At 35.5% G+C, this 27325-nt stretch overlaps 1 protein-coding gene across 1 annotated transcript; it reads right to left on the reverse strand.

The window, feature by feature from the left end:
• On the reverse strand, positions 607-27325 carry LOC109834454 (nuclear pore complex protein NUP93A-like). Its single transcript, XM_020402473.1, has 15 exons — positions 27131-27325; positions 26964-27055; positions 26615-26681; positions 26476-26535; positions 24086-24175; positions 21123-21386; positions 20144-20239; positions 19892-20026; positions 19042-19095; positions 18860-18943; positions 9838-9924; positions 8017-8916; positions 7526-7707; positions 4420-4711; positions 607-1037 (listed from the first exon to the last, which is right to left on the reverse strand). The coding sequence occupies exons 1-15, from the start codon at positions 27230-27232 to the stop codon at positions 960-962; spliced, it is 2583 nt and encodes an 860-aa protein (XP_020258062.1). The 5' UTR covers positions 27233-27325; the 3' UTR covers positions 607-959.

Here is a 27325-nt window from a genome sequence, read left to right on the forward strand (position 1 = left end):
CAAATTAAAAGATTTGATGGACTAATATAAAATTCTACTTTGTCGTATATTTGATGAATTCTTGCATTTTTATCTTTTTTCATTTGAATCATCAAGTTTATGGTTTGCACTGTAAAAGTTCAACTAAAGATGAGTGTAATTGTTAAGGAAAAAAATTTCTCAGAAGAAATTCTAGTAGTCATTCTATAATCAAATATTTACTCATTGATTTGGTCATTGAGAGACCATATTGTGAGGGAGTAATTTGAAATTATTAAAGAGGTTATCAATCCCTTGTCTGTCCCATAGGGCCAAATTAATGATACCAAGGATCAAACACCCAACCATCCGCACTCTGCCAATATCTACTCAGCTTACTTTGGATTTTACTTTTGACTACTATTAAGAAAGTGTTACATGACACACGAAAAAGCCTCTTTTTATATAAAGAGTGATAGAAATCAAATAGTAAGGTGTTTGTGCCAATATATTTTGAGTTGTTCTTGTTTCCTATCTCACACATGGAATTGATGAATGCAATTTTATGTATTTTGAATATAACATCTTGTGACCTACGTATTTTATTGCTGTTGTGAATTTTCACCATTGTAGTTGCTGATGAAGTGAGATTGAAAATTCAGTTAAACTGATGAAAATTTAGACAGGAAATAGAAACAATCCATCTTTACATTGATTAGATGAGTTGTAGACTTCTATAAAAGTTCAGAAGAAAAAAGGTGCAACCACAATAGTAATAGCCACCTGTTGGGCATGAAGCTCAGTACCGGGCTGCTTCTGTCTAAAGTTCGCTATAGATGAGAAATTTTAGATTTTATTTTTTATCTTTTACCTCCAAAATGCTCCTGAAGACATGCAGTCATCTTTTCTTAGAGATGAATAGCCCCCGACAAGGTCATCATGATTCTGCATAAATACTGAATGAATGATGCTTTTCCCTTCTTTCTTCACCATACATAGCGTCATATGCTTCTGGCAACTTTCTCATAAAGATCATGGGGCCAACTCCTAGTCATGTTGTTTGCTACAAAGTTTGCAATCTGCAAGTAGATAGGAAAAAAAATGGTTATAAGCACTACAGGATATTTGATCAAAGGAAACCAAGAAACACAAAATTGCTTGGTTGTGAGGTGACCATTTCTCATGCATGGCTCAGATGGTCAACCTTCAATGCATGCTTGTGTGCATGCGTCAGAGGTATCCTTGTTACCATACGCAGTTGGTTCTTGATATTGAGGTGACCACATCTCAGCCTCTCATCTAGAACTTGTAAAGTTGAAAGAGAAAAGGTGACACTTTCCATCCAAATTAATCATAGCCAGAACTAGACAAAGATGTGATCATCTAACTACCAAAACCAACTTTATTCCTGGTATCAAGAACATCCTTTTTCTCATTGTGTGATGTGCACTTTTTCTCATTGTGTGATGTGTACGTCTAATAATGGATATCCTTACCATATTATCATATGAGCGTACTCTCTCATATACAATGATGCAGCTCAATCTTGACCAAGTGAATAAAGGGAAGAGAGAGAAACCTTCATTGCCACCCCTGGTTAAGATTGCACCACATTATTGCATATGAGAGAATCTCCTCATATGATATGTGATACCAATACCTCCATATAGATAGACACGCACCATATACATTCATATATAACATAGAGACTTTACATCCATGCATGCATACACATGTTTATTCATCCAAAAGTCACATTTATTTCTAATAATACAATACATATAGAATTTACATATATGTCAATCATTTTACGCACCATACATATTTATAATTTTGTAAAAGGAATATGATTTGGTTCTTCAACGTTATACAAAATGTTAAGGCATATCTAAACTTACTACATACAAGTCAATATTCTACGGCATTTCTATTTTAGGCCTTGGTGTATAAATGAAAATAAAAAGACACCTCACACATTAATATGAATAAAGAAGTCTATATGAATGTAGGATATACTTCCAAGCACTGTACGACAAGTGTTTTAAATTCAAACAAACTAAGGATGCATTTGAATAAATGTATGCATATATGCGTAGCGTCTAATAAAGCGTTGGTGTACAGTACATGTGTCAGGATGTCGAACACGGATACGACTTCTTCATAGAAGAACCCTTCCTAAATAAGATTCAAAACAGAAATAAAGAGCTAAAAGGCCAATGTGATACCTGTGTTGGGACTTCATACTCAAATTGGTCCTCTTACTTTATTTTTCTCTCAATTTGATCCCTGTACAGAGGCTTCATACTCAGGTTGGTTCCCTACTTTTTTCTCAACTTAGTCTATGCATTAGGGCTTCATACTCAAATTGGCCCCCCCTACTTTTTCCTCAACTTAGTGCTCGTACAAAATTTAGTTACCAGACCCCAATAATATTCTAAAATCACACTAAATCATCCAAGAATTTTCAAAAATCATACTAAACCCTGAATAACTTTCTAAATCACACTAGACTACAATAACTTTCAAAATCACACTAAAACCCAATAACTTTTGTAGAAAACCCCCAAAGTTAACATCATTACATCTGACGTGGCCTAGGTTGTATAGGTACGGGTATGGATACATGTACGGGTACGGGACACAACACATTTGTAAAAGTGAGGATACAGGGACACGGCGCGTGCGCAATTTAAAAACTAACAATTATCTTAACGATCTCAAGTTTCTCCTTTTTATTTGATTCAAGTCCATTCTCAAATTCTCAAGAAAGCAAAGGCTTTGGAACTTTGCATTTCTATCTTCAAAAAAGAAAATACAAAAAAGAGATGTTAAGCTGAAACTATTTCAAAAATAAAATAAAAAGAAGCTCAACTCAAACTTCTTCCCATATAAAAGTTAAGGACCCATGTGACTTATGTGCTCAGTCTGTAGCCATCCTCGCCAGGAAAAGACAAATACCATCCATTCTCATGGTCAAACAAGGCCATGTGAGGGGTGAGGTCATCTCCACTAAGTGGATAAAACATTAAGAAAAATCTATAGAGAGAGAGTGGGGAGAGAAATTGTTATCATATTGGTCTATGTCCTCAAGTCTTGGAACTCATGGATCTCAATAACAAGATTTTAAAAAAAGTCGCAAAACCCATAGAGCAAGGTCCCTCGCCAGCTTAAGAATAAGCCACAAACCTGCCCGTGCCCCTGCCGTTTGGGTACGGACCCGTACCCAATATGGATCGGACACGGGTACGGCACCCTAAGTGTCGTGTCGGGGTATCCCAGGACGTGGCACATGCAACTCACATGACATAAAAAAGACCAAAATACCCCTTAAATTATTTTAAAAACCCTTTATGAGCTTTTAGGTTTTCCATCTTAAAAATAAAAATCTCTCTTTTTTTTATATTTCATTTTTCTCTTGCTCGCTCAGATTAGGGCAACGAACCATAATTGTTTTTTACTTTTGTTAAAATTCTCCTTCAAATGCCTTTTTATGTTGTTTTATTGTTCTAATTTATGAAGGTTATCTGCAAAATGCGATAATTTACTAGGGATTTTCTACAATTCTAAAAGTTATGGAGGTTTAGTGTGATTTTGAAAGTTATTGAGGGGTTAGCATGATTTTGAAAGTTGTTTTCTATTTTGGTGGGGGTGTTTAATGTGATGTTGAAAGTTACTGGGAGTTTATTGCAAAAAGCTAAAAGTTAAAATAAAATAGAGGGACCAATATGAAGCCCTAGTATGGGGACTCAGTTGAGAAAAAAGTAAAGTAGGGGGACCAGTGAACTGGGACCAAACTGAGAAAAAATAAAATAAAGTATGGGGACCAGTTTGAGAATGAAGCACCGGCACAAAAAGTGTATTATGAAGTGTAGGATATACTTCAAGTAGTGTATGACAAATGTTTCAAATTCAAGCATATATTATATAACTGAGGATGCATTTGAATAGATATATGTACATATGCACAGAGTGTCTAAGGAAGCGTTGGGTGTACACTACAGGTGTCAGGGTGTCGACCACGGGTACAACTTCTTGGTTAAAAAACCCTTGCTAAATAGGATTCATGATAAAAATAAATTTATCATAATATTACATTATTGAATCCTAGGTTTAAGAGTTCTGAAAGATTGAAAAGGAAGAGGAAAAGGAAATAGATGATATCTTCTCAAAGGTATCACAAAAGCTAATGTTTGTGGAATGTGGACATATGCCGGCCACCCTTGTTTCCAATGAATAGATTTGAAGTTTTAAACTCCACTGTACTTACCACATATTGTAGCCTGTCATTTAGCGTATGCAATTTGTAACCCAATATATCATTGCACATCATTTGCGTTATAGCCTAAGCATCCAGTATATAGCACTTGTAAGTAAATGACAAGTACCACGCAGAATAACTTGACTTCTAACTCATTCAATATACGCCATATGTAAGTAAAAGACAAGTACCAGGCACCATACCTTCGACTTCAATATACGAAGTGTTCCATCAGAATCAGTAACATTGTCTGCACAGCTAAGAGCAACTTTGAGGAGATCAGGCACACATGCTTGAACATGGGGAGAAAGATTCCGAAATACATCAGCTGTAACATCTGGTCCTCGTGGATTTAGGGGTAGAAATGAGAGCTTTGTGATTTCCCTCAGAGCATCCAAATGCTGACCTGCTCTGGCTAACTTATGGACAAACAAAATTGCCTCAAGTTGTCTCAGTACTACTTGCTGCTCAGAAATAAGTTCCTTCTCTTGAAGGCTGCAGTTATTAGTTTAAAGTAATCAGAACTATTCAAATTAATTCGACAGCAAAATGACGAAAAAAATATACAATATCATGATTAACAATTAACAAAACGCATAGGCAGCAATGTTAATACATTTTACTAAGGGCCTGTTTGGATTTGTAGGGGGTGAAAGGAAGTTAAGGGAAACTGAGTGAAGGGAAGGGAAGAGAAGGGAAGGGAGTTCCCTTCCCCGAGTTCCCTTCCCCTTGGTTACACCCCAATTTGGGGGTAACAATTTTTATACTATTAGGGGGTGAACCAACCTTGGTTACACCCCAATTTGGGGGTAACAATTTTTATACTATTAGGGGGTGAACCAAGGGGAACTAGGGTGAATTAACTTCACCTCCTAAGTGTTCCCAAACAAGGTGAATGGAGGTGAATGGTTCCCCTAACCTCCCTTCACCCTCATTCCCCTCAATCCAAACAAGCCCTAAGTTTACACTACATTCATTCTAGCTAACTCAGTACTAATATATGAACGCGATATAATTCCGTAAGAGATCTAAGTCATTATCCACTATGAATCCATAAACTTCTGCAATATGAGTGATATTGACCAAACTATATCAGCTGTGCACATTGCAGTGTGTAAGAAAGATGTTGTCCCAATTGTAAGCAAAGCAGCATTATAATAGTTAACGTACGGCAGCTGCAAACTAAGATTAAGAGCTGCTGGAAATATGCAATAGTTACGGCCATGCTGGAAAGAGTCAATGGGAAACTAAGAACACTTCCATTATTCATTTAATTATTTTTTAATGTGAGGGTGTTATCACGTAGCACCCACCTAATCCCTCAGATAAATTGCATCCCTCTCCACCACACACCGGTCAATTATAATGAAAATTTTGCTCTACTGTTCACATTGCATGATGGTAATGAACTCAAGATCTCTTACTCAGGAAATTAATGCCTTTGTTATCTCACCTACCCACTGCATTGAGTTGAAGGCCTCAGGTCTTAAAAAGGGCTATAACAACTTTAACTCAGATACTAACTACTCTTCATGGCAACACAAAAGTTGTTATGGTTGAATACACGTCAATTGATGAACAAGGAATGTAGATCATTGGCTAGAACCATGAGTTAACTTTGCACTTGAAATGAATGAAATACATCACATGCATTGTCTAGATACACAATCACTTGTCAATGGACGATCCTTGTGAAATGATAAATATATTTCTTCAATAAAATGACAGATTTCAGAATGTATAATATATATATTTCAATAAGAAAGGTTGGCTGAGAATTATTAATGAACCAAAACCAATACCAAAAAATACAATTTATATGGTAGTCAAAATTTATCAAGTTTCTCCAAATGTAAACTCACACCCAAGAACATGGAGTATGATCCACTTACGTCCATAGGCAATTGGTGGTAGCATCTTTGCCTTTATTGGGAAATCACAGTTTTTGGTGGGGCATAGATCATAATGGAAAAGATTGTTCAGTAGGTTAGATCTTTACATGGAAGGGAAATACTGCCCCTATACACGAAAATTAGATTAATGGTCGAGGACCAGGAAAGCAGCTTTTCAATTTGGCCCAGAACACAAGTGTCTATTTATTGCTAGTTTCTGACCTCCAAACTTTTCTATTGGACACTGTCATTTTGCAGATTAGTTTTCCTCCAAATTGAAAGAGATCAAGAAAAACCTTGCTTCAAATGTTTGATTGGTGATTCTAAAAGTTAGCAAAACAGAGATACTTAACATCTGAAATAGGACAATTTGTAAAATAGGCTAATGAAGGTAAAATGGAGTCTCCAAGAACACCAAGGGGAAGGGAATAAATATGTATATGCATGCCTTCATCTCATTCTTGAAAATTTTAAACACCATTTCCTTGCTACAAGAAAAAAGAAATATTGTAATTCACATTTACATTTTACCATAACAAATTCTCGGACCAGGGTGGAAATTGTGCTCCTAACAAACAGAAGCAGAAACCAAGTTCAGCAACGTAGCACGTGGATTAGAAGATTTTAATGGTCAGCGAAAGACTAAATAAGCTAGAAAGTTCAGTGAACACATTTATAGAATACCATAAGCATGATGCATATTACGGTGAAAACTCCTATCAACTTAAGTGGATAGCAAATAGTGTGTCCACCACAGTTTTTAACCACTCATATTACCTAGGGATCCATGTATTATATAAAAAGGTGTTTTATATTAATATATGTGTTTTTAACCACTCATATTACCTAGGGATCCATGTATTATATAAAAAGGTGTTTTATATTAATATATGTGTGGCTAGAAACTTTGGTGGATTTATATTAATATATGTGTGGCTAGAAACTTTGGTGGACATCAACTTAAGTTGATAGGAGTCTTGCTCTGGATATTACATGATTATGCTGTTGAATATCAGTAGTGTGGAAAGTCAAATATGTTGGATTGACACATTTATTAAATACTGTAAAAATCAAAAGATGACTCCGTAACTATTATACAATTATGCTGTTGATTATTAATAGCTTGGAAAGACAAATAGGTTTGATTGCTAGGTTTCTTGGCATCAATAATTGAAGAACGGCTACAGAAAGGCTAAATATTCTCTTGTAGAATACATGTTGCTGTGGTATAATCATATCTTATTTTCCATAATTGCTGTTGAAAGAGAACAACTGCAACCAGTAAGCAAGTATGATAGATCAACACATAAACATAGGGGAAAAAAGGGAAATATGTCTATCTCCATGAAAATTTCTAGGATTTAACCATGGGAATTACAAAAGAGAAACAAACTTATACGCCAAGTTCAAGGGTAACCTGGCATCGGAGGAATATTTGAACGTTTCCAATATATCATTGCCAGAATGAATGAGACCAGAAGCTCGGCTGTCACCATCTAATCTACCACGTGACATAGTACAGATTGCATCTGAGAGGCATTTATTGATCGTCTCTAATGCCATTGCAAATGCTCCAACTCTTTTGTGTATTTCTACAGACTGCAAGAAATAAGGAAATAATCTAACGATTAAAATTGTCAGAATCATTGACTGTTACAGAGATCATAAACACATATCAAGATATCAACAAAAATCAACATTCTACTTTGACGACTGGTTTTGCATACAAAAAGAAAAAAAAAGCAACAAAGAAAGTTTACTTAAACTTCTCTTGATACTGGTAGTGAAGAACGATAAGTAATAATTTAACTTGTCTTTGATAACATACTGTAAAGATGAATTTCTAATGCTGAACAAAATACACAAAAAAGAAAATGTTAAGAGTAAGAAAAAAGTAGAATAACCTACTTTGTCATAAAGCCCCGCTTCCTGACATTGATGAGCAGCTTCAAGTAGGAACTGTTGTTGACTTTTCCAGTCCATCAGATATTTACTCAGTTCACCTTCTCCAACGCCTCTTGAACCAAGCAAAAGAACAATACCACCATCCCGTAGTAAAATTTCTGTAAGAAGTTGTTTTAACATCAAGCTTCGCTGTCTTTGCTGATCAGCATTGGCTCGTCCTATCCATGACAGTTCTCCTCCACCCATCGCAGCAGCTGCTTGAGCATAATATTCCAAAGCTAGTAGGAGATTACCATGACGCAAGTAGACTGAACCATACTGACGTATAATGCTGGCAACTTCTGCACAGGCATCCATTGCTCCTATCTTATGGCCAGTAGCTGCACCATTGGAAAGAACTCCATGGTCTGCTAAAGTAATTGAAATGTGTACAGCATCAATATGGTACCCTTCCTCCCCTATTTCCTTGGATAAGTATTGGACTGCTGGAAGTAACTGAACGCTCAGTAGTAGAACATATGGATAAACTAAAGGGTCCTTCCCATTTTTCGTATAGTATGATGGCTCAAATTTATTTAAGTAACCTTGAAGATCATCCAGACTGTATGGCACCAAGCCCTCACTTAATAAAACAGATGAGGATCCACTTGGACAGTCTCGTACGGCAGAGAGTTTGAACCACAGAAAATCTTCAATAGTATTAAAAAGTGTTGGTAGATCTCTAAGCAACCTGTCAATTTGACGGCGGCACCCAGAAATAATAGCATACAGTAGTAACTTCTTCCTGTCGTAGCCAGGTCGGCCTGCTCGATCACCTATTCTCAACAGTTTCTCACATTCTTCAGAAGCAGCAGCAGCAGTCTCCGGTGATACCATTCCTCCAGTGCTGATCCACTCAGAAAGCTGCCCAAAAAAACATAATCAATTTCTCTAGCAGCGAGCAATTATGTCAGAATGTGTTTTCATTTGGCTCTTTTGCTATTTTGTTCCACTGATATGAAAGTAATTTCCATGCAGATTCTCATACATACCCACCCAACTACTGCACTCTATCCCTCTGTCACCTTTTCTGACATTATATTTGCAGAAATTTGGTGGTTTCTCCATGGGTATATAAGCTTTAACCCCATGACGAAAAGATTGTTTATCCTACCTAGCAGTGTTCTAAATTTTGGATGTCAAGGAGATTTTGGGCATAAAATTCTCATAATGGATGGCGGATATCAGGGATATATCAGAGATATTTAATAAATACCAGGGTCTCATATCGGATAATGTGCATATATATAACAGATGTTCATACTTGATGCGCCAAAAAGAAAGGTGGTATCTTCTGCGAAATTTTAGCAAAAGAACTTGGTATCACTTGAGGCCTAATATTTCTTTGGTTTCAAACCTCAATTGAACCATAAATCCAAATCACTCTCCTAAAACAAAGAAAAGTTCACGTCAAAATTTGCCAAGACAATGAAGGCGATTCAGACCGTACCATTTTGTGGTAAGCCTTATAAAAAGACATACTGGGCAATATATCGACCATGTTGAGGATACTAAACAAAATGCTACCAAGATACCACCACTGAACTTTATGACAAGCCCCGTCTTTTTGATCATTTAGTCAACCAGGGCATTGAAATTAAACGTAAACATAAGAATATGCTGTCAGCATTCTCCATCAAATTGCCCATGGAAATAATAGTAGTTGTCAATAGCTGTCCAGTTTGAAGGGGCTGATAAGGCATTATTATTATTAATGGTGGTGATGGCGTTAATTATGATTATAATGGAATTCTAACAACCAGGACTACAAGAAAAGCACTTTACCTGAGGGGCGAATTGGTGAGCCACACGAGATGATTGAGCAACATTTCGTGCTTCATCATAATATCCAGTTCTCAAGCAATAATAAATCTGCACAGTAGTAGGATAAAAATTTGAGGTTCATGACTGCACATGTATGTATAAGGGTACAATGGGAACACTCAAAAAAATGACAAAGTAGAAAAGAAAAGAAAAGAATGACCAGTAAAAAAGAGGGTTTTGCTTCAGTATCAATCATTTCATCTAGCATAGCTCACTTCTCAAAGAGCCTTAGTAATGAAGAAATATTCTCATGAAAAGAAGAAGCTACATATACAACTCATTCCCGAACATAATTAAAATAGTAATACATCAAAATAGTCTAAATAATTCCCTACCAAGCTTCAAGTGGTCGTGAACATCTCATCTAACCTTAGAAGATGCCAAAGCCCACCAAGCACATTGATTAGCAGTAAAAGACGACATGGAGGTTTAGATAATATCAAGTGTGTCAACCTAGATGTTCAAGAAAATCAGTTGTGGTGTCTGTTGGATATAACAACAACAACGTACGTGGTAAGATTACCTAGTGATAGTTTTCAAATTGTTTAGTCAACTACATCGACGGGTAGAGATATTACTGCACAAAGCTATCAAAAAGAAGAGCTAATCTTATTCACCCTTTTGTAGCACATGAAGGCATTAACTTAAAGCAGCCAGCAATGTGAAAAGCACATTAATTGTAAAGTTATTACTAAATTTAATAGATAATATTAGGCCTCCTTTAAAAAAAATCCCAACAAAATAGCATCGGGAATAGAACATTAAGAGGATGCTTGGTATCCAAAAATCTGTAACTGTAGACACAAAATATAAAAAATAAAATTTTTTCATGAATAAACTCCTAAAGACTAGTTAATAGACATGAGCGTATTACCTTAAACCAAAGTTAACACAACACATTGCAAGCACAGTGGGAAATAACTCAAATTGATAACAAGAAGCAAAAGCAAGATCTAAACCTGGGGTAGAAGGAATGGATGTCCACAAAACAATGTCGAAAAATACGGTGAAAAGCGGTGCGAAAGCAGTTTTTGAAGTGGAAGGGGCCTCAGGCCACTTTGCTTTAACCGCTTTCACTGCTATCAAGTGCCCTTGGCGCTTTTTACTCAAAAAAAAAAGAATACAAGTGCTTGTAAAGAAAAAGAATAATAGGCTTTTATGCACAGTATTATCGAGGCGATCGCCCTAAGCGCGCCGGAATCGAGCGCTTCGGCTCTACAGATTTGCGCCCTGCAGCAGTCTTTAGTTTCTGATTTGATTGCAACTTATTGACTTCAATCAACTCTATTTGATCTTTTATGCTTCTAGTTCACATTTCACGATATTAATGTTGAATATGAGGATTAGCCAATAAGAATACATTATACATGTTTAATAAATGAACTATGGATATTTTTTGGGTAGATGTTTTGGGATATGTGATTGATTCTTGCTACTTTATTCTTCATATGTAATCTGTAAAAAAGAAAAAAAAAAGGTCAATGAGAAACAACTTAGTAATTAGTATAACTTAGAAAAAAGAGCAATTTGTGCATCATATTTGTTTCTGTATGGAGTCTATGGACTATGGAATATGGATAAATCATGATCATGCATCAAACATGCTTCATGCTTGAAGATTAGTTAACTTAATATTTTCATAATTTTGGGTGTAGGTGATCACCATGATCTAATTGTTGAACATGTCTTAGTCGGCATCGACAAGTGTGACTAGAGGTAGAAGATAAGATCCTATATAGATGTACACTTCTCTAGTTGAGGAAGGAAATTCCAACAACCACAAGTACATTTTTTATAATAAAATCTCTAATAGCAGAATATCAAGGCAAATGGAGCATTTTATCGGAACAACAAGGAAATGTAAAAATGTTTCCCTTTGTGAAAAAGTTCCTTCGAATGTGGTTGATGAACTAAAGGATTATGAAAAAAGATAAGCCATTGTTAGAAGCCAACAAGCTGTGGAAAATACATGTCGGATCTTGAAGATAACGACATGATTGAGATCGATGAAGTTGATGACATTGAAATCGGGACAAAAAAAACTAGGAATAAGGGAAAAGTTGTAATGTCTCCTAGATCATCTTCCTTAACTACAAGATGAACGGGAAGTGTTAGCATGCATAGTGTGGGGTCTTCGACAAAGAGGAATGAGCCTATGGATGTATTTCTCACATTTGACCCGGTACTAGAGGTAGCCAAGGATGATAGAAAGCGAAAATTGTGGCAAACAAGCATTGAAGAAGGCATCAACAAAGATGCAGTTGCTAAAATGCATCAAGACATTGCCCGTTAGTGGTATTACGCGGGAATTTCTTTTAATTCCGCACGACTTACGTCCTTCAGGATAATATTGAACACTGTGGGGGCTTTTGGGCCTAACTTGCCACCTCCAACATTCCACCAATTACATGAGCCACTGCTTAAGGAGAAGTACACTGAAAATATGCAACCGCATAAGGAGATTTGGGCCAAAAAAGGATGTTCTGTACTATGCGAAAAAAAAACGAAAATAGTGCAGCTGATCGTAGAATAGACTTTGATAAACTTCCTTGTGAGCTTTCCTCATGATACAATGTTTCTTTCCTCTACTGATACTTCTGATGAGATCAATACGATCAATACTGGTGTGAGGTTGTTTGAGAACTTAAATGAGGAGATTAAGAAGATAGGACCAGAAAATGTTGTGCAAGTCATTACGGACAATTAGCTAGTATCAAACTAGCCAACCTGAAGTTTTAGATTTGATTTAATTTGTTTGATATTGATTAATGTGCTTTCTAGTTTCCATGGAATTGAATGATTGAATCTTAATAAGATGTTTGCTTGTTGGTTATAGGTAAATACTTCATGGGTGAATATCCTCAACTTATTAGCAGCAACTCCAACTCTGTAGAAACTTGCTATAATAATCCTTAGTCTCACTTGCAACCTCTGCGTGTGAAAGAAATGAAAGTTCTTTTGAACAAGTATATTTAATTTCTTTTAATTGTATAAAAATCTACTTAACGAATTAAGGATTTAGAGCACCAATTTGTTTATTTAGACTTTATATAAGTTGTAGATACACCCACAAGAGGTTGTAAGACCTAGTACATTGCAAATATAACCAAGCTTTGATGGAAAGATTTGATTGCAGGGATATTGTTGACCCAATCAAGTTGACTGACATAGATGAAAGCAACAAGTGGTTGTCAGGGGAATTTGGAGAGGGTAACAATGCGGAGAATGACTAGGTGGATGAGGATGACCTTAGATGGGGTGTTGTAGTAGGTGTGGCAATGGAGCTAAAGAAGAATTTAGGCTAAGATTAAGGTCCAGTGCTAGGGTTCGAGGATCTTCAAGTGATGTTGCTTCGTTATCTAGGAGGGAGCCGGACATGGAGGATGAAGAAGATTTTAATGAAGAGGAGGAAACTAAGGATGAGAAAATTCCACTTGAGTTGGATAACGATGATGATGAGGATGACTAAACGTTTTGTTATTTTGCTACTTGTTCGCTTTGTTTCGTAGACTTTCGATTGTGCTGGATATTAAGCTTACCTTGTGATTTGTGAAAACTTATGAACTTTACTATTTTATGCATGCTAATTATGACTCTTTCGTGACTTAGTAGGTGAAATTATATTACTTAGTCTTTTTATGTGAAAAAAATATAAATGCGTTGCTTCTATGCTTGTCTATCTTATGTTGGAAAAAAAAATGTTTCATGTGTGCAACTTGATTCAGTGAGGCGCGTGCATCGTTGTGCGCTGCGCACGGTGCGTGTAAGGGGCCTTTACAACGTGCATTGCTCCTTGCGCCTTGATAACACTGTTTAAGCAGTCTTTTTGTACTCGACTAACTTAAGTCCCCTTTTCACCTTCGCTTTCCGATTCTCTACTTTGTGTTCCAAACCCAAAAGACCCTATACCCTAAATTACCCACCTCTAGTCATGCACCTCCTCCATCGAGCTTGATAAATCCTCTGCTTCAGCAAAACCTCCTCTTCTCCACCTCGTCCACCTCCTCTTCTCCATCGAAGCTATCCCAAAATTCAGTTGAAATCTCTCATTACTAAAGTCTCCTTAACAAATCTGCTCTAGCAAAATCTATCTCCATCGAACCCAAAAAACCTTAAGACCCCCAAATCCGCCTCCAGCAAGCTCAGCCTCCAAATTTTTTTACAATAATTTTAACGATATTTAGAATTTCAAGAGGATTTGGACTGCATTTTTTTGCTTTGAACGACTTCCAACCCTAAAAACCTTAAGCGATGTCCCACCGCTTTGCTTTCTGCTTTCCGCTTTCCATAACTTGTAGCTATAGTATAATTATTACTTTTTCTATGCACCGAGGATACGCTGGTTCACACAATTGAAGGTTTGAAAATGTCAAAGAACTTGGCAAGCACATGAAGGCTCTTTCTATATGCACTTGATATTTTTTATATGTAAACAAGTTTTAATATAAATAAAACTTATAAAGAAATGAAATTGTTATTATTTGATAATTTTTATTGTTGCAATTTTTCTAATAGACTAATAGCTTAAGTTTTATTGAAATTTAGGTTCACAAAAGTTCTTACCGAATTAAATGTAGGGGTTTTTGTATTTACACCCAACATTTGACCCCCACTTATTTTTAGACCCACGTACTTCCAAAACACCTCTTAAACTCAATACTACAAAAGGGGCTTATTTTTAAACCCAAGTATCAACAACATATATACTTATATATATAATATACTAAAAAACTAACATCCCAAACTGTCCTTCCTCATTCTTTCTTCCATTAACCTCATTCCACCCACATTCACTTGGTCACCTTCTCTGCTCCCCACCTCAAAAACCCCTTCTCACAATGAGCTCTTCTCAATCCCTACAAGCCTATCAAATCTCTCATCTCACTCATCACAATTCCAAGCCCAAGCCCAAAATGAAGACATGGATTCTTCTCAAAACCTTTGATCAAGCTTCTTCAACATTGTCGACATCAGCATAAGGGTAATTTGGGCAGCTGTAATGGGTAAGAAAGATTGGAGTTCAAATTGTATGAGCAATTTGAAATAATTTAACCCATTACTTGTTTATTGAAATTAATCATTTTCTTAAATATTATTTGGAGCATTGATTTGGATGAACTATAATACAATCTATTTTTGAAGTAACACCTTTCTCTTTGGACTTAGATTAGACTTAATTAAGGCTTGGAACGTGAAAGTGTTTTTCTAAAATTCCATGCATACTATTTGTTTGGTGAAATTCTTCAAAAAGAATTCAGGTTCATTTGAGCATTTTTAATAGTAGGTGTATCATTTTGAATTTATATGGCGGCAATTCAGAGGCATCAATGATGGAAGCAAAATAGGCCGTGATCGTTGGCCGTGATTGGTGGACTATCAAGCGTGATTGGTGGACTATCAAGCGTGTTGGCGCAGCAGAGGCTCGAAACCTCGAGCACAACCCTCACCTTGTTGCCTACAATCACTCTTACAACTCTTTGCTATTTGGAGGAGCTATGGTATATTTTTTGAGGAAGTTTTTCTTCTTTTCCGATGTGAATATAGGTGGATCTCATAAACTGTTTCAGATCTTGTTTTATATGATTGTTTAGGTTGTAAAGTAGATGCTATATGTTCCAAGTATTATGCATATTGGATCTTGTGTGTTATTGACAATACATCAACGGTACTTGATCATAAATATGATTGCTCTATTTTTTCATATTATTTGTGTTTCTTGGTGGATGAATATAGAATATTGTATGGCTGGAACATTATTTGTATTAGTGTTAGTTTGGAGTTAATTATTGCAAAGTATAACTCCTTAAAAATATAGTATAGCTCCTTATAATAGTTGTACAACTACTTCTTGCAAAGTAGCTTCTTATAGAAGTTTTATAGTTCGTTATGAACAAAGTATAGCCCCCTATGAGTTCTATCATTTGTAAAGAAAATCAAATGTGTAGCTCTATTTGCAAGGAGATGTCTAGGAAAATATGAACAAAGAAGTAATAATTTATTAATACAACTATCAAAATAAGAAAAATATAGAAGCTTAGAATGTCCCTATTTGATAGTTCAATGTATAGTTCTTTACATCATATTATACCTCCATATAACAAATCTATAGCTACTAATTACTAAGAATAGTTCCTTATGGAAAATTTATAGCTCTTTATCAATAAAGTATAGCTCCTTATGAGTTTTATCATTTGCAAAGAAAACCTATACTTGGACTCCATTTGCAACAAAATTTCTAAGGAAAAAATAAAAAAAAAGTATTATACGTTTAGATATATCTGCTAGAAAAATATAGAAACTTTAAATGTCGTTCAAAGTATAACTTTTCACGCATATTATAGCTCATCACAAAAGATTTCTAGCTAATTATTGCCAAGTATGGCTCTTTATGGAACTTCTGTAGCACTTTATGAACAATGTATAGCTCCTTATAAGTTTCATCACATTATTTGGAAGAAAAATCAAACATTTCTACTCTATTTGCAAGGAAGGTTTGAGGGAAAAAAAGTAATAATTACTTAAATATAACTATAATAAAAATATAGAAGTTTACAATGTTCTAATTTTAATTGTTCAAAGTATAGCTCTTTACATCATATAAATAGCTTATTATAGCAAATTTATAGCTACTTATAGCAAAATACCTTTTTTTATTTTATAGCTCTTTATAAACAAAGTATAACTCCTTATGGGTTCTATCACTAAAAAAAGATGTTGATTATTTTAAATCATATTGCAAGGAAATGTCTCAGTACAAGAAAAAATATAGTTTTAGCTTGCTATGAACAAAATATAGCTTCTTAGCAATTTTGCGACATAAGCAAGATTTATGGGCAAATGTTCACTCACTTGCAGGATCACAATCTATAAGAAACAATATTTATAGCAACATAACAAAATTGAATGAATTCAATACTAGTACCCAAATCTCAAGTCTTCGCATACATATAGCGAATTCCAAGAAGCAAGACTTTATGAGGCATTTCGACAAAAACTTATTTTTCCTTTAAAAAATACAAAAGTCATTCGTGCAAAGCCCATATACCCAACTTTAGAATACATATAAACTACTTTAGTTGCATACATGGTTACAATAATGCTTAGAAGACTATCAAAGTACAAAGACTATTTCAATTAAGAACATAATTACTCACTATCCTAAAGAGCATTTCTACTTGAATTTTGACAACTCCTTTCAACAAACAATTGATGGGTTTTATTGCTTCATTTGGATAATAGTTCCTTCTAACAAACATTTTATCAAACACCTTAATGATAGTTGTTTATTACAAACTTAAATGGAGAAAATTTCCTTGGTGCTAAAGAGGAGCTTGGGTGGTGAAGATGGGGATGGCCTAGTGGAGGGGGTCGATGGGGATGGTGTTGAGGCAACAGTTGAGGATGAGGGAGGGAGATAGGGGCATGGGAGGAGGGAGATGGTTTTAAGAATATGGGAGGAAGAAGAGAGATGGAGCTCGAGGAGGTGGTGTGCCATTAAAGGGGAGTAAAGAATGTAGAAAGTAATAGGTTTAGAGAAGAATAGAGACCTAAAGGAGAATGGTGTATTGGGGTTTTCATAGTTTTGTGATAATTTAATATACAAATACCTTGTACTTGATAAATTTGGTTTAAAAATAAGTTAGGTTTGGAATTTTGGATGTATAGGATATTATGAAAGTTGATGGGTTTTAACATACAAATACCTTGTACTTGATAAATTGGGTTTAAAAATAAGTTAGGTTTGGAATTTTGGATGTATAGAATATTATGAAAGTTGATGGGTTTTAACATAAGTGGGAGTAAATGAAACTCATGCTACGAACGATTTCAAGACAACCAGAGGAAGCAGATTCATATATCGTTCGGGCATAATGAATATGTTTTAACTAATGATCAATTTTCAAAACGAACTAAATTATCTCACTTCAATTCATTAAGTTTATTACATGATTGACTGATTTGTAAAATATAAAGAGGAAAGAAGAGAAAGACCGAAAAAGAAAGCTAAATAGTTTTCTAAATAAAGTTAAAATGAATTTCATGCTCCACAATCTATCTATGCAAATAAAATTGTATCACTTTGTGACTCTTTAATTAATCAGGAAACTATTCCTAATAGAATTGGTAGTCCATATTAATCCCTCTCCCCTTCTAAACTCTTGTATTGCAAAGAGTATTAATTCCCTAATGACCTTTATTCCCAGCCACCTTAACTGAGCACCTCCTAGGCCACATATTCCATCTCCTCTCGCCTTCTGACCTCATTCAATCACATGTCATCTGCAAGTCATGGCTCCAAACCACTACCATCAAAACTCACAACAACAAAGCTCGATCCTCACTCCTTATGCTCGCCGGCGATGCAGCTGATGAGCACAACGAGAACCAGAGCATCCTTAGACTATCAGCTAACAAAACCTACCGCTTCCATCTCCCTCAGATCCGTGGCAGTTGTTGCCTTGGCGCTGCGGACTCCTTATGATCTCCCTGGTATCACCACCCTCTTTGTAATCCAAGGCATCAGAAGATATGTTGTCGGTAGCACCACTCACTACATGCACCATGCCATGCCAACAGATGCCGAATCCTTGTTGTTCCATGACAAAACCGCACCCACCCATGTGATAGCTTATGTTAATAACTATATAGCTTTGGTACCTACTGCTTCTTTTCCTATGTTAGTAACTATACAATACGCACATTAAAACTTCTAAGACCTTTAACTCAGTCCATGTGATGTTAGCTTACTTGATGTATTTTTTTTTTATTAAAAGTTTGATATTTGCTTTCCCCATCATATTTCTACCCTTCATATTTACTTTGCAAAATTTTCCCGATTAGATTCTTGAACAATTGGAGCACAAGGTACATAATATTAAAATGACAAAAAAATTAATATGATGAAAATTTGGGACGCAAAATGAAATGTTACTTAGCACTGGTTGGTAAAAGATCATTATTTGTAAATAAACAAAGTTGGAACCTGTTGCCAAGTGGTGTCAATTGGAGGCTGCCTACGTGCATCACTGGCATCAAAATCCAGTACTCCATGATCCCTTAGACGAACCTGTAATGAATTTTAAACACAATGGTTAATCAAGAGAACAGTTTTCAAATCAACAATAGTAGCAGGTCAAAATCTGAAACACAAGAAAAACAACAAACCCGGAGAAATGCCCGAATCTTTTGCAGATTGCCAACAGCACCACCTAGAGCAGCCTATAAAATGAAACCACAACTTGTCAAACAAACAGTAGAAGGTTTAATCTGCTCAGAATATCAATGTGAAAGAAGAATATAAAGAACACCTGAAGAATAAAATGAAGGGTCAAGAACATATACAAAATTGAGATTTCTCACAATTCAGAGGAGGTACCCCAGAAAATTCAGCAGAAAAAAGAAAGTTAAAATGTCAAGCAGGAAAAAGTACATGTAGGCCATAAATCGCAGATAAAAAGTCAGTGATGCAGTCGGTGCAACTAAAAAACAGTACAACTTGGGTCCTAAAATCAGCTATTAAAAATCACAAGGTAGCACGCCAGCACAATGGCATAAGATACTCACTATTCATGGTTAAGAAGAACCAGGAGAATAAGATCATTTCTGGCACCATTTAGAATAAACCTACAAGTTAATCATATTGTGACTGACAGCTGATGGTTAAGAAGAACCAGAAAAACAAGCTCATTTCCAGCAACAATTTAAAGAGCAAACCAATAAGTTAAAATAATGGAATATCCACTCAAGTACAACAAAATAAACATGCTTCTGAGGATCATCCTATGGAAGTGCTAAAAATGCGAACTGTATTCAAACAACAGCATCCTTGCTAGATACCTCAATGTGCAGCAAATGTTTCTAATGTAACTTAGGACTGCACATACTGAGCGAAGAAAATATTGAATTAAATCTTTTGTAACATAAATGAGAAGTAAAAGAAAGGAGATAATAATTAAATAAACAAAAGAATTGGAACCTGACGAAAAAAAGAAGGGAAAGAAGTTAAATATGTAACCTGTGCAGGATGGCTTTGGATAGTATCCAAGATATACTTCTCATGTCCCCATTCAAGGTGCCGCCTTGCCCCTATCACTAGTGCCATTTTTCTTGAGATATTACGTTGAACAGTGGAATCCTCGCCAACTAACATCTGAATTATGAGGCAATTAAACAATAGATATTTATGTGCGATGCAAAATGACAAGTATATTCCATCACCAAAGAGACTAGCAGGACACACATCATGCATTTTGGGAGTAAGGCTAACCTGAATCAGGTGCCAGATTTTCTGCATGGAGACTGATTTCCCACCAGAAACATCAAGCCCTAGACCTTCATAAGCACCCCTGAAAGCTGTAGCAGGCTAAACCAGAAGAGGATAATAAAAAAATACTGGTCAAATCAAGTTACACAAAAAACATTTAATGCAATTATGAAGGTAATGAATGTATTCTGAAACAGATCACTCATTCATTCTGGAACCACTAGTTGAAAAACAAACAGAAAATGGGTATTAATAAACAATTGGCTTTTATCAAATCCTTCAAACACTCAACAATGTTTATTACATAACCGAATGACTTCTATCAGGTTCTTCAATCACTTGCAAAAGGACTTCTCAAGTAGAGCATATAGAAAATTTAACAGATAGAGCTTGAGATGCACGGTAGAGAGGACTCAAAAATAATCAACCTAACCTCAAAACTTACAGTAACCTAAATAGAGATCAGGAAGTCAGAAGGACTTGGCAAGCAGTAAGCATATAGAAAGATCACCACATGGAACTTGAGATGCATGTTAAAGGCATTCAAAAAGCTTCAACCTAACCGCAAACAGTTACATAAATAAAGATGATTCAAAAGTCAGAAATGCTGGAAGTTTCCTGGCAAAGTAGTAAACGTCCATGGTAGCACATCACAGAAAAGACTTCATTATGGACTATCTCTAGATACTGTGTTTCTATTGCTTGAAAATACATTGACTTTCCTCGTGTCAGGAGCTTGTAATGATATTAGACTGTAAGATAACAATCAAATATTGTTGCAGCAATTTTTCTTAACATATAGAGATCTTCTACCATCCACATAAACATCTAGCGGAGGCACCAGCATAAGAAAACTTCACCAAGAAAGCAATCAATGATTGACATGGATCCCACTCTTAGTAGAAGGAATCATGTAATAATCTACATCTATAAGTTACCAGTGGAAAACAAGCTAGCTAAAAGGAGAATGCATGTCACTTACTTTAAAGGGCAGTCCACGCCCTCTTGCATCATTAAAATTCTTTACAGTCTCAGCATAAACAGAAGCTTTCTTTTCAACAATGGGTTTGCTAGGTACAGTTTCCATGCTGGATGGACCGGCAGAGATCTGAGGAGTAGATGCTTGAGATGGCAACTGACCCATATGGCTAATCCCGCTGCTTGTTACGCTACTATTTATCCTAGGCAAAGAAGAAAGTCGGCTTAAGCTTTGCAAGAAGTCCCTCTTTTCTTTCTGCCAGTCATCCTACAGTGTAATACAGATATATCAAGATGGAAACAGAAAAGGCACACATTAGTGGCTCTAATATATCACTAAAAATATAAAATAGCTGAATTCATATTGCAGCAATTAGTATGCCAAAAGCCAAAAAAAATCAGATGAGAGAGCGTGGAGGATGTGGTGGTGCATATTAGACTACTATAAGAATACACACTCCCTTGGTTTTTAACACGAGTTACATAGTAAACCAGATATTATATCCAAAGTATACTGTTAGGACTGAAAATGATCCACCTCAAAAACAATTACATAACCCAATCTATTACAATCATTTCATACTTCATAAACAGTTCCTGAAGTAAATAAGAAAGCACTTGCAAGTTGCAAATACTATACAATCATTTCATACTTCATAAACAGTTCCTGAAGTAAATAAGAAAGCACTTGCAAGTTGCAAATACTATATCAACAGAAGGACAATCAAAAAGAGTTCCTGAAGTAAATAAGAAAGCACTTGCAAGTTGCAAATACTATATCAACAGAAGGACAATCAAAAAGGAGAAAAAGAAAAAGAAAAAAAAAAGCACTCCCTCGAACATGCTCTCCAAGTAAATGTATGTGACTATAACTTCACATCATTCATGAATATCCCCAACCAAATTTGTGCCTTAGGTAAATTAGAAAATCACTGACAAGACGAAGACGTATCACAACACACTCTCACTAAACAAGTTATTCCCATCAAGTAACTTTCATGAGTAAGAATCGACAAACAAGAAAATCTTTCACCTTTGAACCATAAAAAATGGAATGGATGATTGTGTTGTATAATTTAATGAAGCAACAGTAGCATTGGTTGCAACTAACGTAACTAACCCCCATCAGTGGATCACAGTACTTTAAGACCCCAGTTATAAAATATAGACAAAACAATATACAAACATAAGCTATATGCCATACGCGATCTTCAGAAAAAATATTATACTTCCTCAAACCCATTTTCTTATGTTCAGAGGAGATAACTTATAGAAACGTTAAAAAAAACAACCATTTGATTGACAAATATGAAATGCGTTCAATTTTTTGTATGGATGAAATTGGGAGCCATTACTTAGTTGCTTGGACCATGAGGTTAAGACAGTTAAAACAGAAAAAAGTAAACCAACAGTATGAAAGAAATTTATTGACTACTTTGATTATACTTCATTTACTACTTTTTCTTCGATGAACCCTTGTTGACATGGACATCATGCCATCTTCAGATTTTTTTTTTGGATAGTTTCTCCTAGATTGTCTTGTTATATTGCATACAGTAATCATCAGGTAGTTTGGCAGTCTCTTGTTGCTTCCTTTTCTAATGGACATTACTTTAATTCTATGAGACAGTTTTGGTTATTCTAAAATTACAAACTGCAAAAGGTTAAACTCCTTCATACCAATTTATAAATATACAACATCCCATGTGAAGAGCTTTACCTCTTCTTTTGCTCTTCACCTCTTCTTTTTACATGTTCCCTAAGCAAGCATAAATACATTACACATAGAGACGCATACAAAAACAAAAGTCACAGATGCCAATGAATAAGACAACCTACAGTACACATGAAATAATTGTCTTCAACATGAAAGATTGTATGTTGGTTTATCATCCACTAAAACCACATAATTCAACTATTGCCAATAGTGAAGTGTGTATAATTGTTAAATGCCTATATCAAAACGAAAAGCTCTGCTACCTTTTGGCTACCATGTATAGTTGTTAAATCCAAATATCAAAAAGAAAAGCTCTGATGATATTTGGTTACTCATAGATTTAGACACGAATTAACAGGATGTGAAACTATTTCAAGTTCAGCCTATATTCATGACTGATTACTGTGAATGGTCGTTTATCTTCATTGTATCTAAACATGAACGATGGAGCAGCACTCTATGAAAATCTAAGATAGGAAGTATAGAAGTCCGTTCTCCAGTTATACATGACTTTGAGGCATTGTTGAGTACACAAGATAAAAGGATGATAGTGTAGTTGAAGTAGCTACTATGACCAGGTTAGACCCAAGCAAGGAGGTATTAAGGCAGTAAAAGAAGATATGTCATTTGCAATGTTCGTAAAAGTGAAAGGATAAAGAAAAGAGCTTAACCCCCAAGCAAGTGAAGCATAAATGACAAACAATTTGAGTGCTAAGGAGAGGAATTACAGTAAGGATCTGGAAGTTGCAATGTCAGAAAAAGTGAAGGCATAAAGTGAAAAGCTCAACCTTAAAGCCATTTGTGTCCGTTGCGTTGTGGTAAAAAATGAGAAGCAATGCTTCAGGACAGCATTTTATGCAAGATTTATCATCATTATAAAATATTTGAGGCTTGCATTTTCGCGTTATGTATGCATGTAGTAGTTATAAATGTAGGTGTATACATTTATTAGCATCAAATTTCAATAGCCGGCAGTTGCAATTATTAATTTCGTAACTCCACAAGTTCCCATAGCAAACATGTCAGGAGATCATAATAATGAATCAAAAGCATTGTCTTAGCACATCAACTGGTCATCTAGTCCAGTAAAGACAAAATTAATAGATCAAATTAACTCCTATTAAAATAAATAATCAAGAAAGAACGTGAGTTAATTTAACAATAAAATTCACAAAAGCAACAGTCCATAGGAACACAAAAAAGTCAATGCCAACCTGAAAAAACAATATTTCACCAAAGCAAAATCTAACCTCTAAGACTTGCATCATATATTCATTAAAGCTTCGCAAGTTATCCTTTTGAGCTTCCTGAATTGATGATACCATAGCCATTTCATGAACCTGCAGACATAAACTCACTGAGAAGAAAAGTAAAACTGTCTAGTTCATACATCACATATTTGCTATTTACCCATATAAACAATCAACATCAATGCAGATTCAAAAGTAAGAATAGATGGAACCAAAGCACTCTATTAACATAAAGATAAAACAGGTGAAAAAGATGCAATTTTTTAATGAATTACACTTGACATGCCTATGATATTGCTTATCCTTTAAGAACTAAGGTACAACAATTGATAGTGATAATGCAAGACCTATCAGCTTAAGCAACATGATTTGATTAGTTTTTCATTTTATTGCAGAAAAAGACTATGAGACCAGGGAACATAAGCTTAACCAAGGGAACCGTCAGTACTGCTTGCCTTTTATATAACAAAGAATAAAGCACTCACCAGGTTGTTGTGTCATACTTAAGACATCAAATCACATCATATGATACTGAAATACAACCATAAATATATAGATCGTGGCTGTTAGCATATAAAACTATAACCCTCAACTCTCATCATAACTTTGGAAAGTTCATAGTTTTGGTGTAGCGGCAAGGACTTCAAGGTGGTATCAAAACAACTAAGGTTCAAATCTTGTTGGTCACAAATTTAATACGGATTTTTAAATAATTGTTACCGTTGCATGAGTTAAGGTTTCAGGCCATAAAAAAAAGGGTGCTCAACCTGCGGAGGCGTGTTAGAATATAAAACTGTAACCTCAACTCTCACCATAACTTCAAAGTTTTGGTATAGTTGCAGGGACTTCAAGAGTGGTCAATGTAACATTCTGTAAATACAGAGATTGTGCATTGACGAGAATAAGGAACTGATATTCCAAATGTATATGCATTCCTAGCTTTGTAGAACATGAAGATGAGAACCACCAATTTAACCTTCATGATGGTTTAGATTTCATTGTACCCCTATCTCCATATCTCCATAAATTCATAGCATGTTTTATAGTGATAGCTGATAACTTAAAATGGTAACTGCATATTATTTTACTATTAAACACGCCCCTCACTATTAATGTAAGGTGTCAGGTCCTTTTTAGGCTAATAGTAGTTTTCTGAAATAGTCCAAAACTCTCATCTCACCCTTATAAGTCAGATCTCCATACAAGCTTGTTTTATTGTGGAAGCTGATAGCTTAAAATGGTAAACTACATATTATGTTACTACTGAACATGTCCCTGAAAATTAAGGCTAGATGCGAGCTCCTTCTTAGGCTAATGATAAATTTCTAAAATAGTCCTAAACTCGCATCTCACCCTTAAAAGTTTGTTATGGAGATTCTATTGTCCAGTAGGATTTTCAACTATGTTGCATGGGTAAGGGTATTGGTACCTGTACTGGACATGGAAATTTTGTAGAAGGTACAGTACGGGTCACGAATATATAAATATTTATATACACATGTTATATATTAGAACTAATAATTTATATGAGAACCAACAATAATAATTAAAATTCCTATAACATTTTTATATTTCTTTTATTAGGTGAATTATAAATTGGAAAATCACTAGTGTGTTAAATTAGACATCCAAACGAGCCTTCAAAATCATAATTCGGAACCTGACCTAAGTTCAAGAAGTTTCAAGAAGTGGATGTAAAGTATAGGATATATGTATAAAAAATATATGACAAGTATTTTAAATGAAAATATGTATTGCATAATTGACTACATGCCCAAATAAATGCACACATATATGCAAGGAGTGTCCAAGGAGTTTCAGTACTGGTACTGATACGTGTCGGGTACGGGTACAACTTCATATTGGTTACATCTATTTTTCAATAAATTGACATCTAGTAGCTCTAAGATTTACTATGTTTTCATTACCAATGTTAGACTATGGTGTTCCCATCTAGTAGGAGCACGCAATGACAGTGAACAACTTGCTTCAGCACCAGGATGAGGATCACGACTTCTTAGACTATTCTACTGTGAAGGTTAAGGGAAGAATGGGTGTCAGAGGGAGCATGCAACATCATGAGAAAGGACAAGTGTCTGATTGAGGGAAGCATGGAATTTTTGGTGTTTCCATATCTCCTTTAGTTAGGTCATGTGTTTTGTAGTATTATCTTATGTAGTTGTGGCTATCTTTGATTATGGTTGTATGTACTTCTATATTTTTTGGTTGTTCCATTGAATTCTTATTAATGAAATACAAGGGTTTGCCACCAACCAACACACTCATACAAAAAAGATGGATAAGTAGTTATTGCCCTCACAAGTCAGTTCATCAGAAGTCATTTTCTTCTCTAAACCACATTAAAACAACAGTGTCCAAGTGAAATATACCTGCTGCAAATACTCTTCCACAGTCGTCGCCTCTGAAGGAAACACATCCTCAAAAGTGGTCTACGGGAAAGGGAAAAAACAATAAGAAACACACAATTTACAGTATTTGCACATCTAAATCATCCAGAGAGAAGCTCACCTTCAGCTCAAAAGACTTGAGATCCCGAGCCAACTGCTCCGCATTTATCCCTTCCCGAGCCAAGAGTCTATTATCAATAATAATAATATGCCCTCTTTCAGCAATCAAACGCATAATCTCATATGGTTTTTTCACCCATAGACCCATCAAATCTACCCTAGTAGCAAATTTTCCCAAATCTAGATATTTGCTTATACACCCCAAAATCTACCAAGTTGAGTTAAAATACCCCTCAAATCTTAGAATCCTTCAGAGGCAAAGAATTCAATATGGAAGAATTGAGGGATGAATGTGTAAATATAAATAGCTACAAATCGAACTCCAAAAACAGTGGAAATTTGAGGTATACCTAGTGGCAGCGATGGATTGAGTAGGAGTGTCAGCCCTAAGAGTCTTCGACTTCAGTTTCTTCGACATCGCTTCCAGCTGATCAAGATTCCACTGCCAACCAAAAAAATCAAAAAAAAAAAAATCAGTAAAAAATAGAATGGAGAAGGGGGATGGTGAAAAAGTGACCTGAAGAGGGGGAAACTGAGCAGAAGGAACTGCTTGCTCCAAGATCTTGGTTGAGGAGTGGAGGAGCTCAGTCCATCCGCTCATGTCGCTGTCGTTCGCCATTGCTCTCTTCTTACTCGAGCTTCTTCACTGGTTTTCTTTTTTTGACAAAACCCTAGTTTCTGAGCTCGAGAGGTTTTTGATTTTCGAAAGAAG

The sequence above is a fragment of the Asparagus officinalis genome, chromosome 3, assembly GCF_001876935.1.
Source record: "Asparagus officinalis chromosome 3, Aspof.V1, whole genome shotgun sequence".
Lineage (NCBI taxonomy): Eukaryota > Viridiplantae > Streptophyta > Magnoliopsida > Asparagales > Asparagaceae > Asparagus > Asparagus officinalis.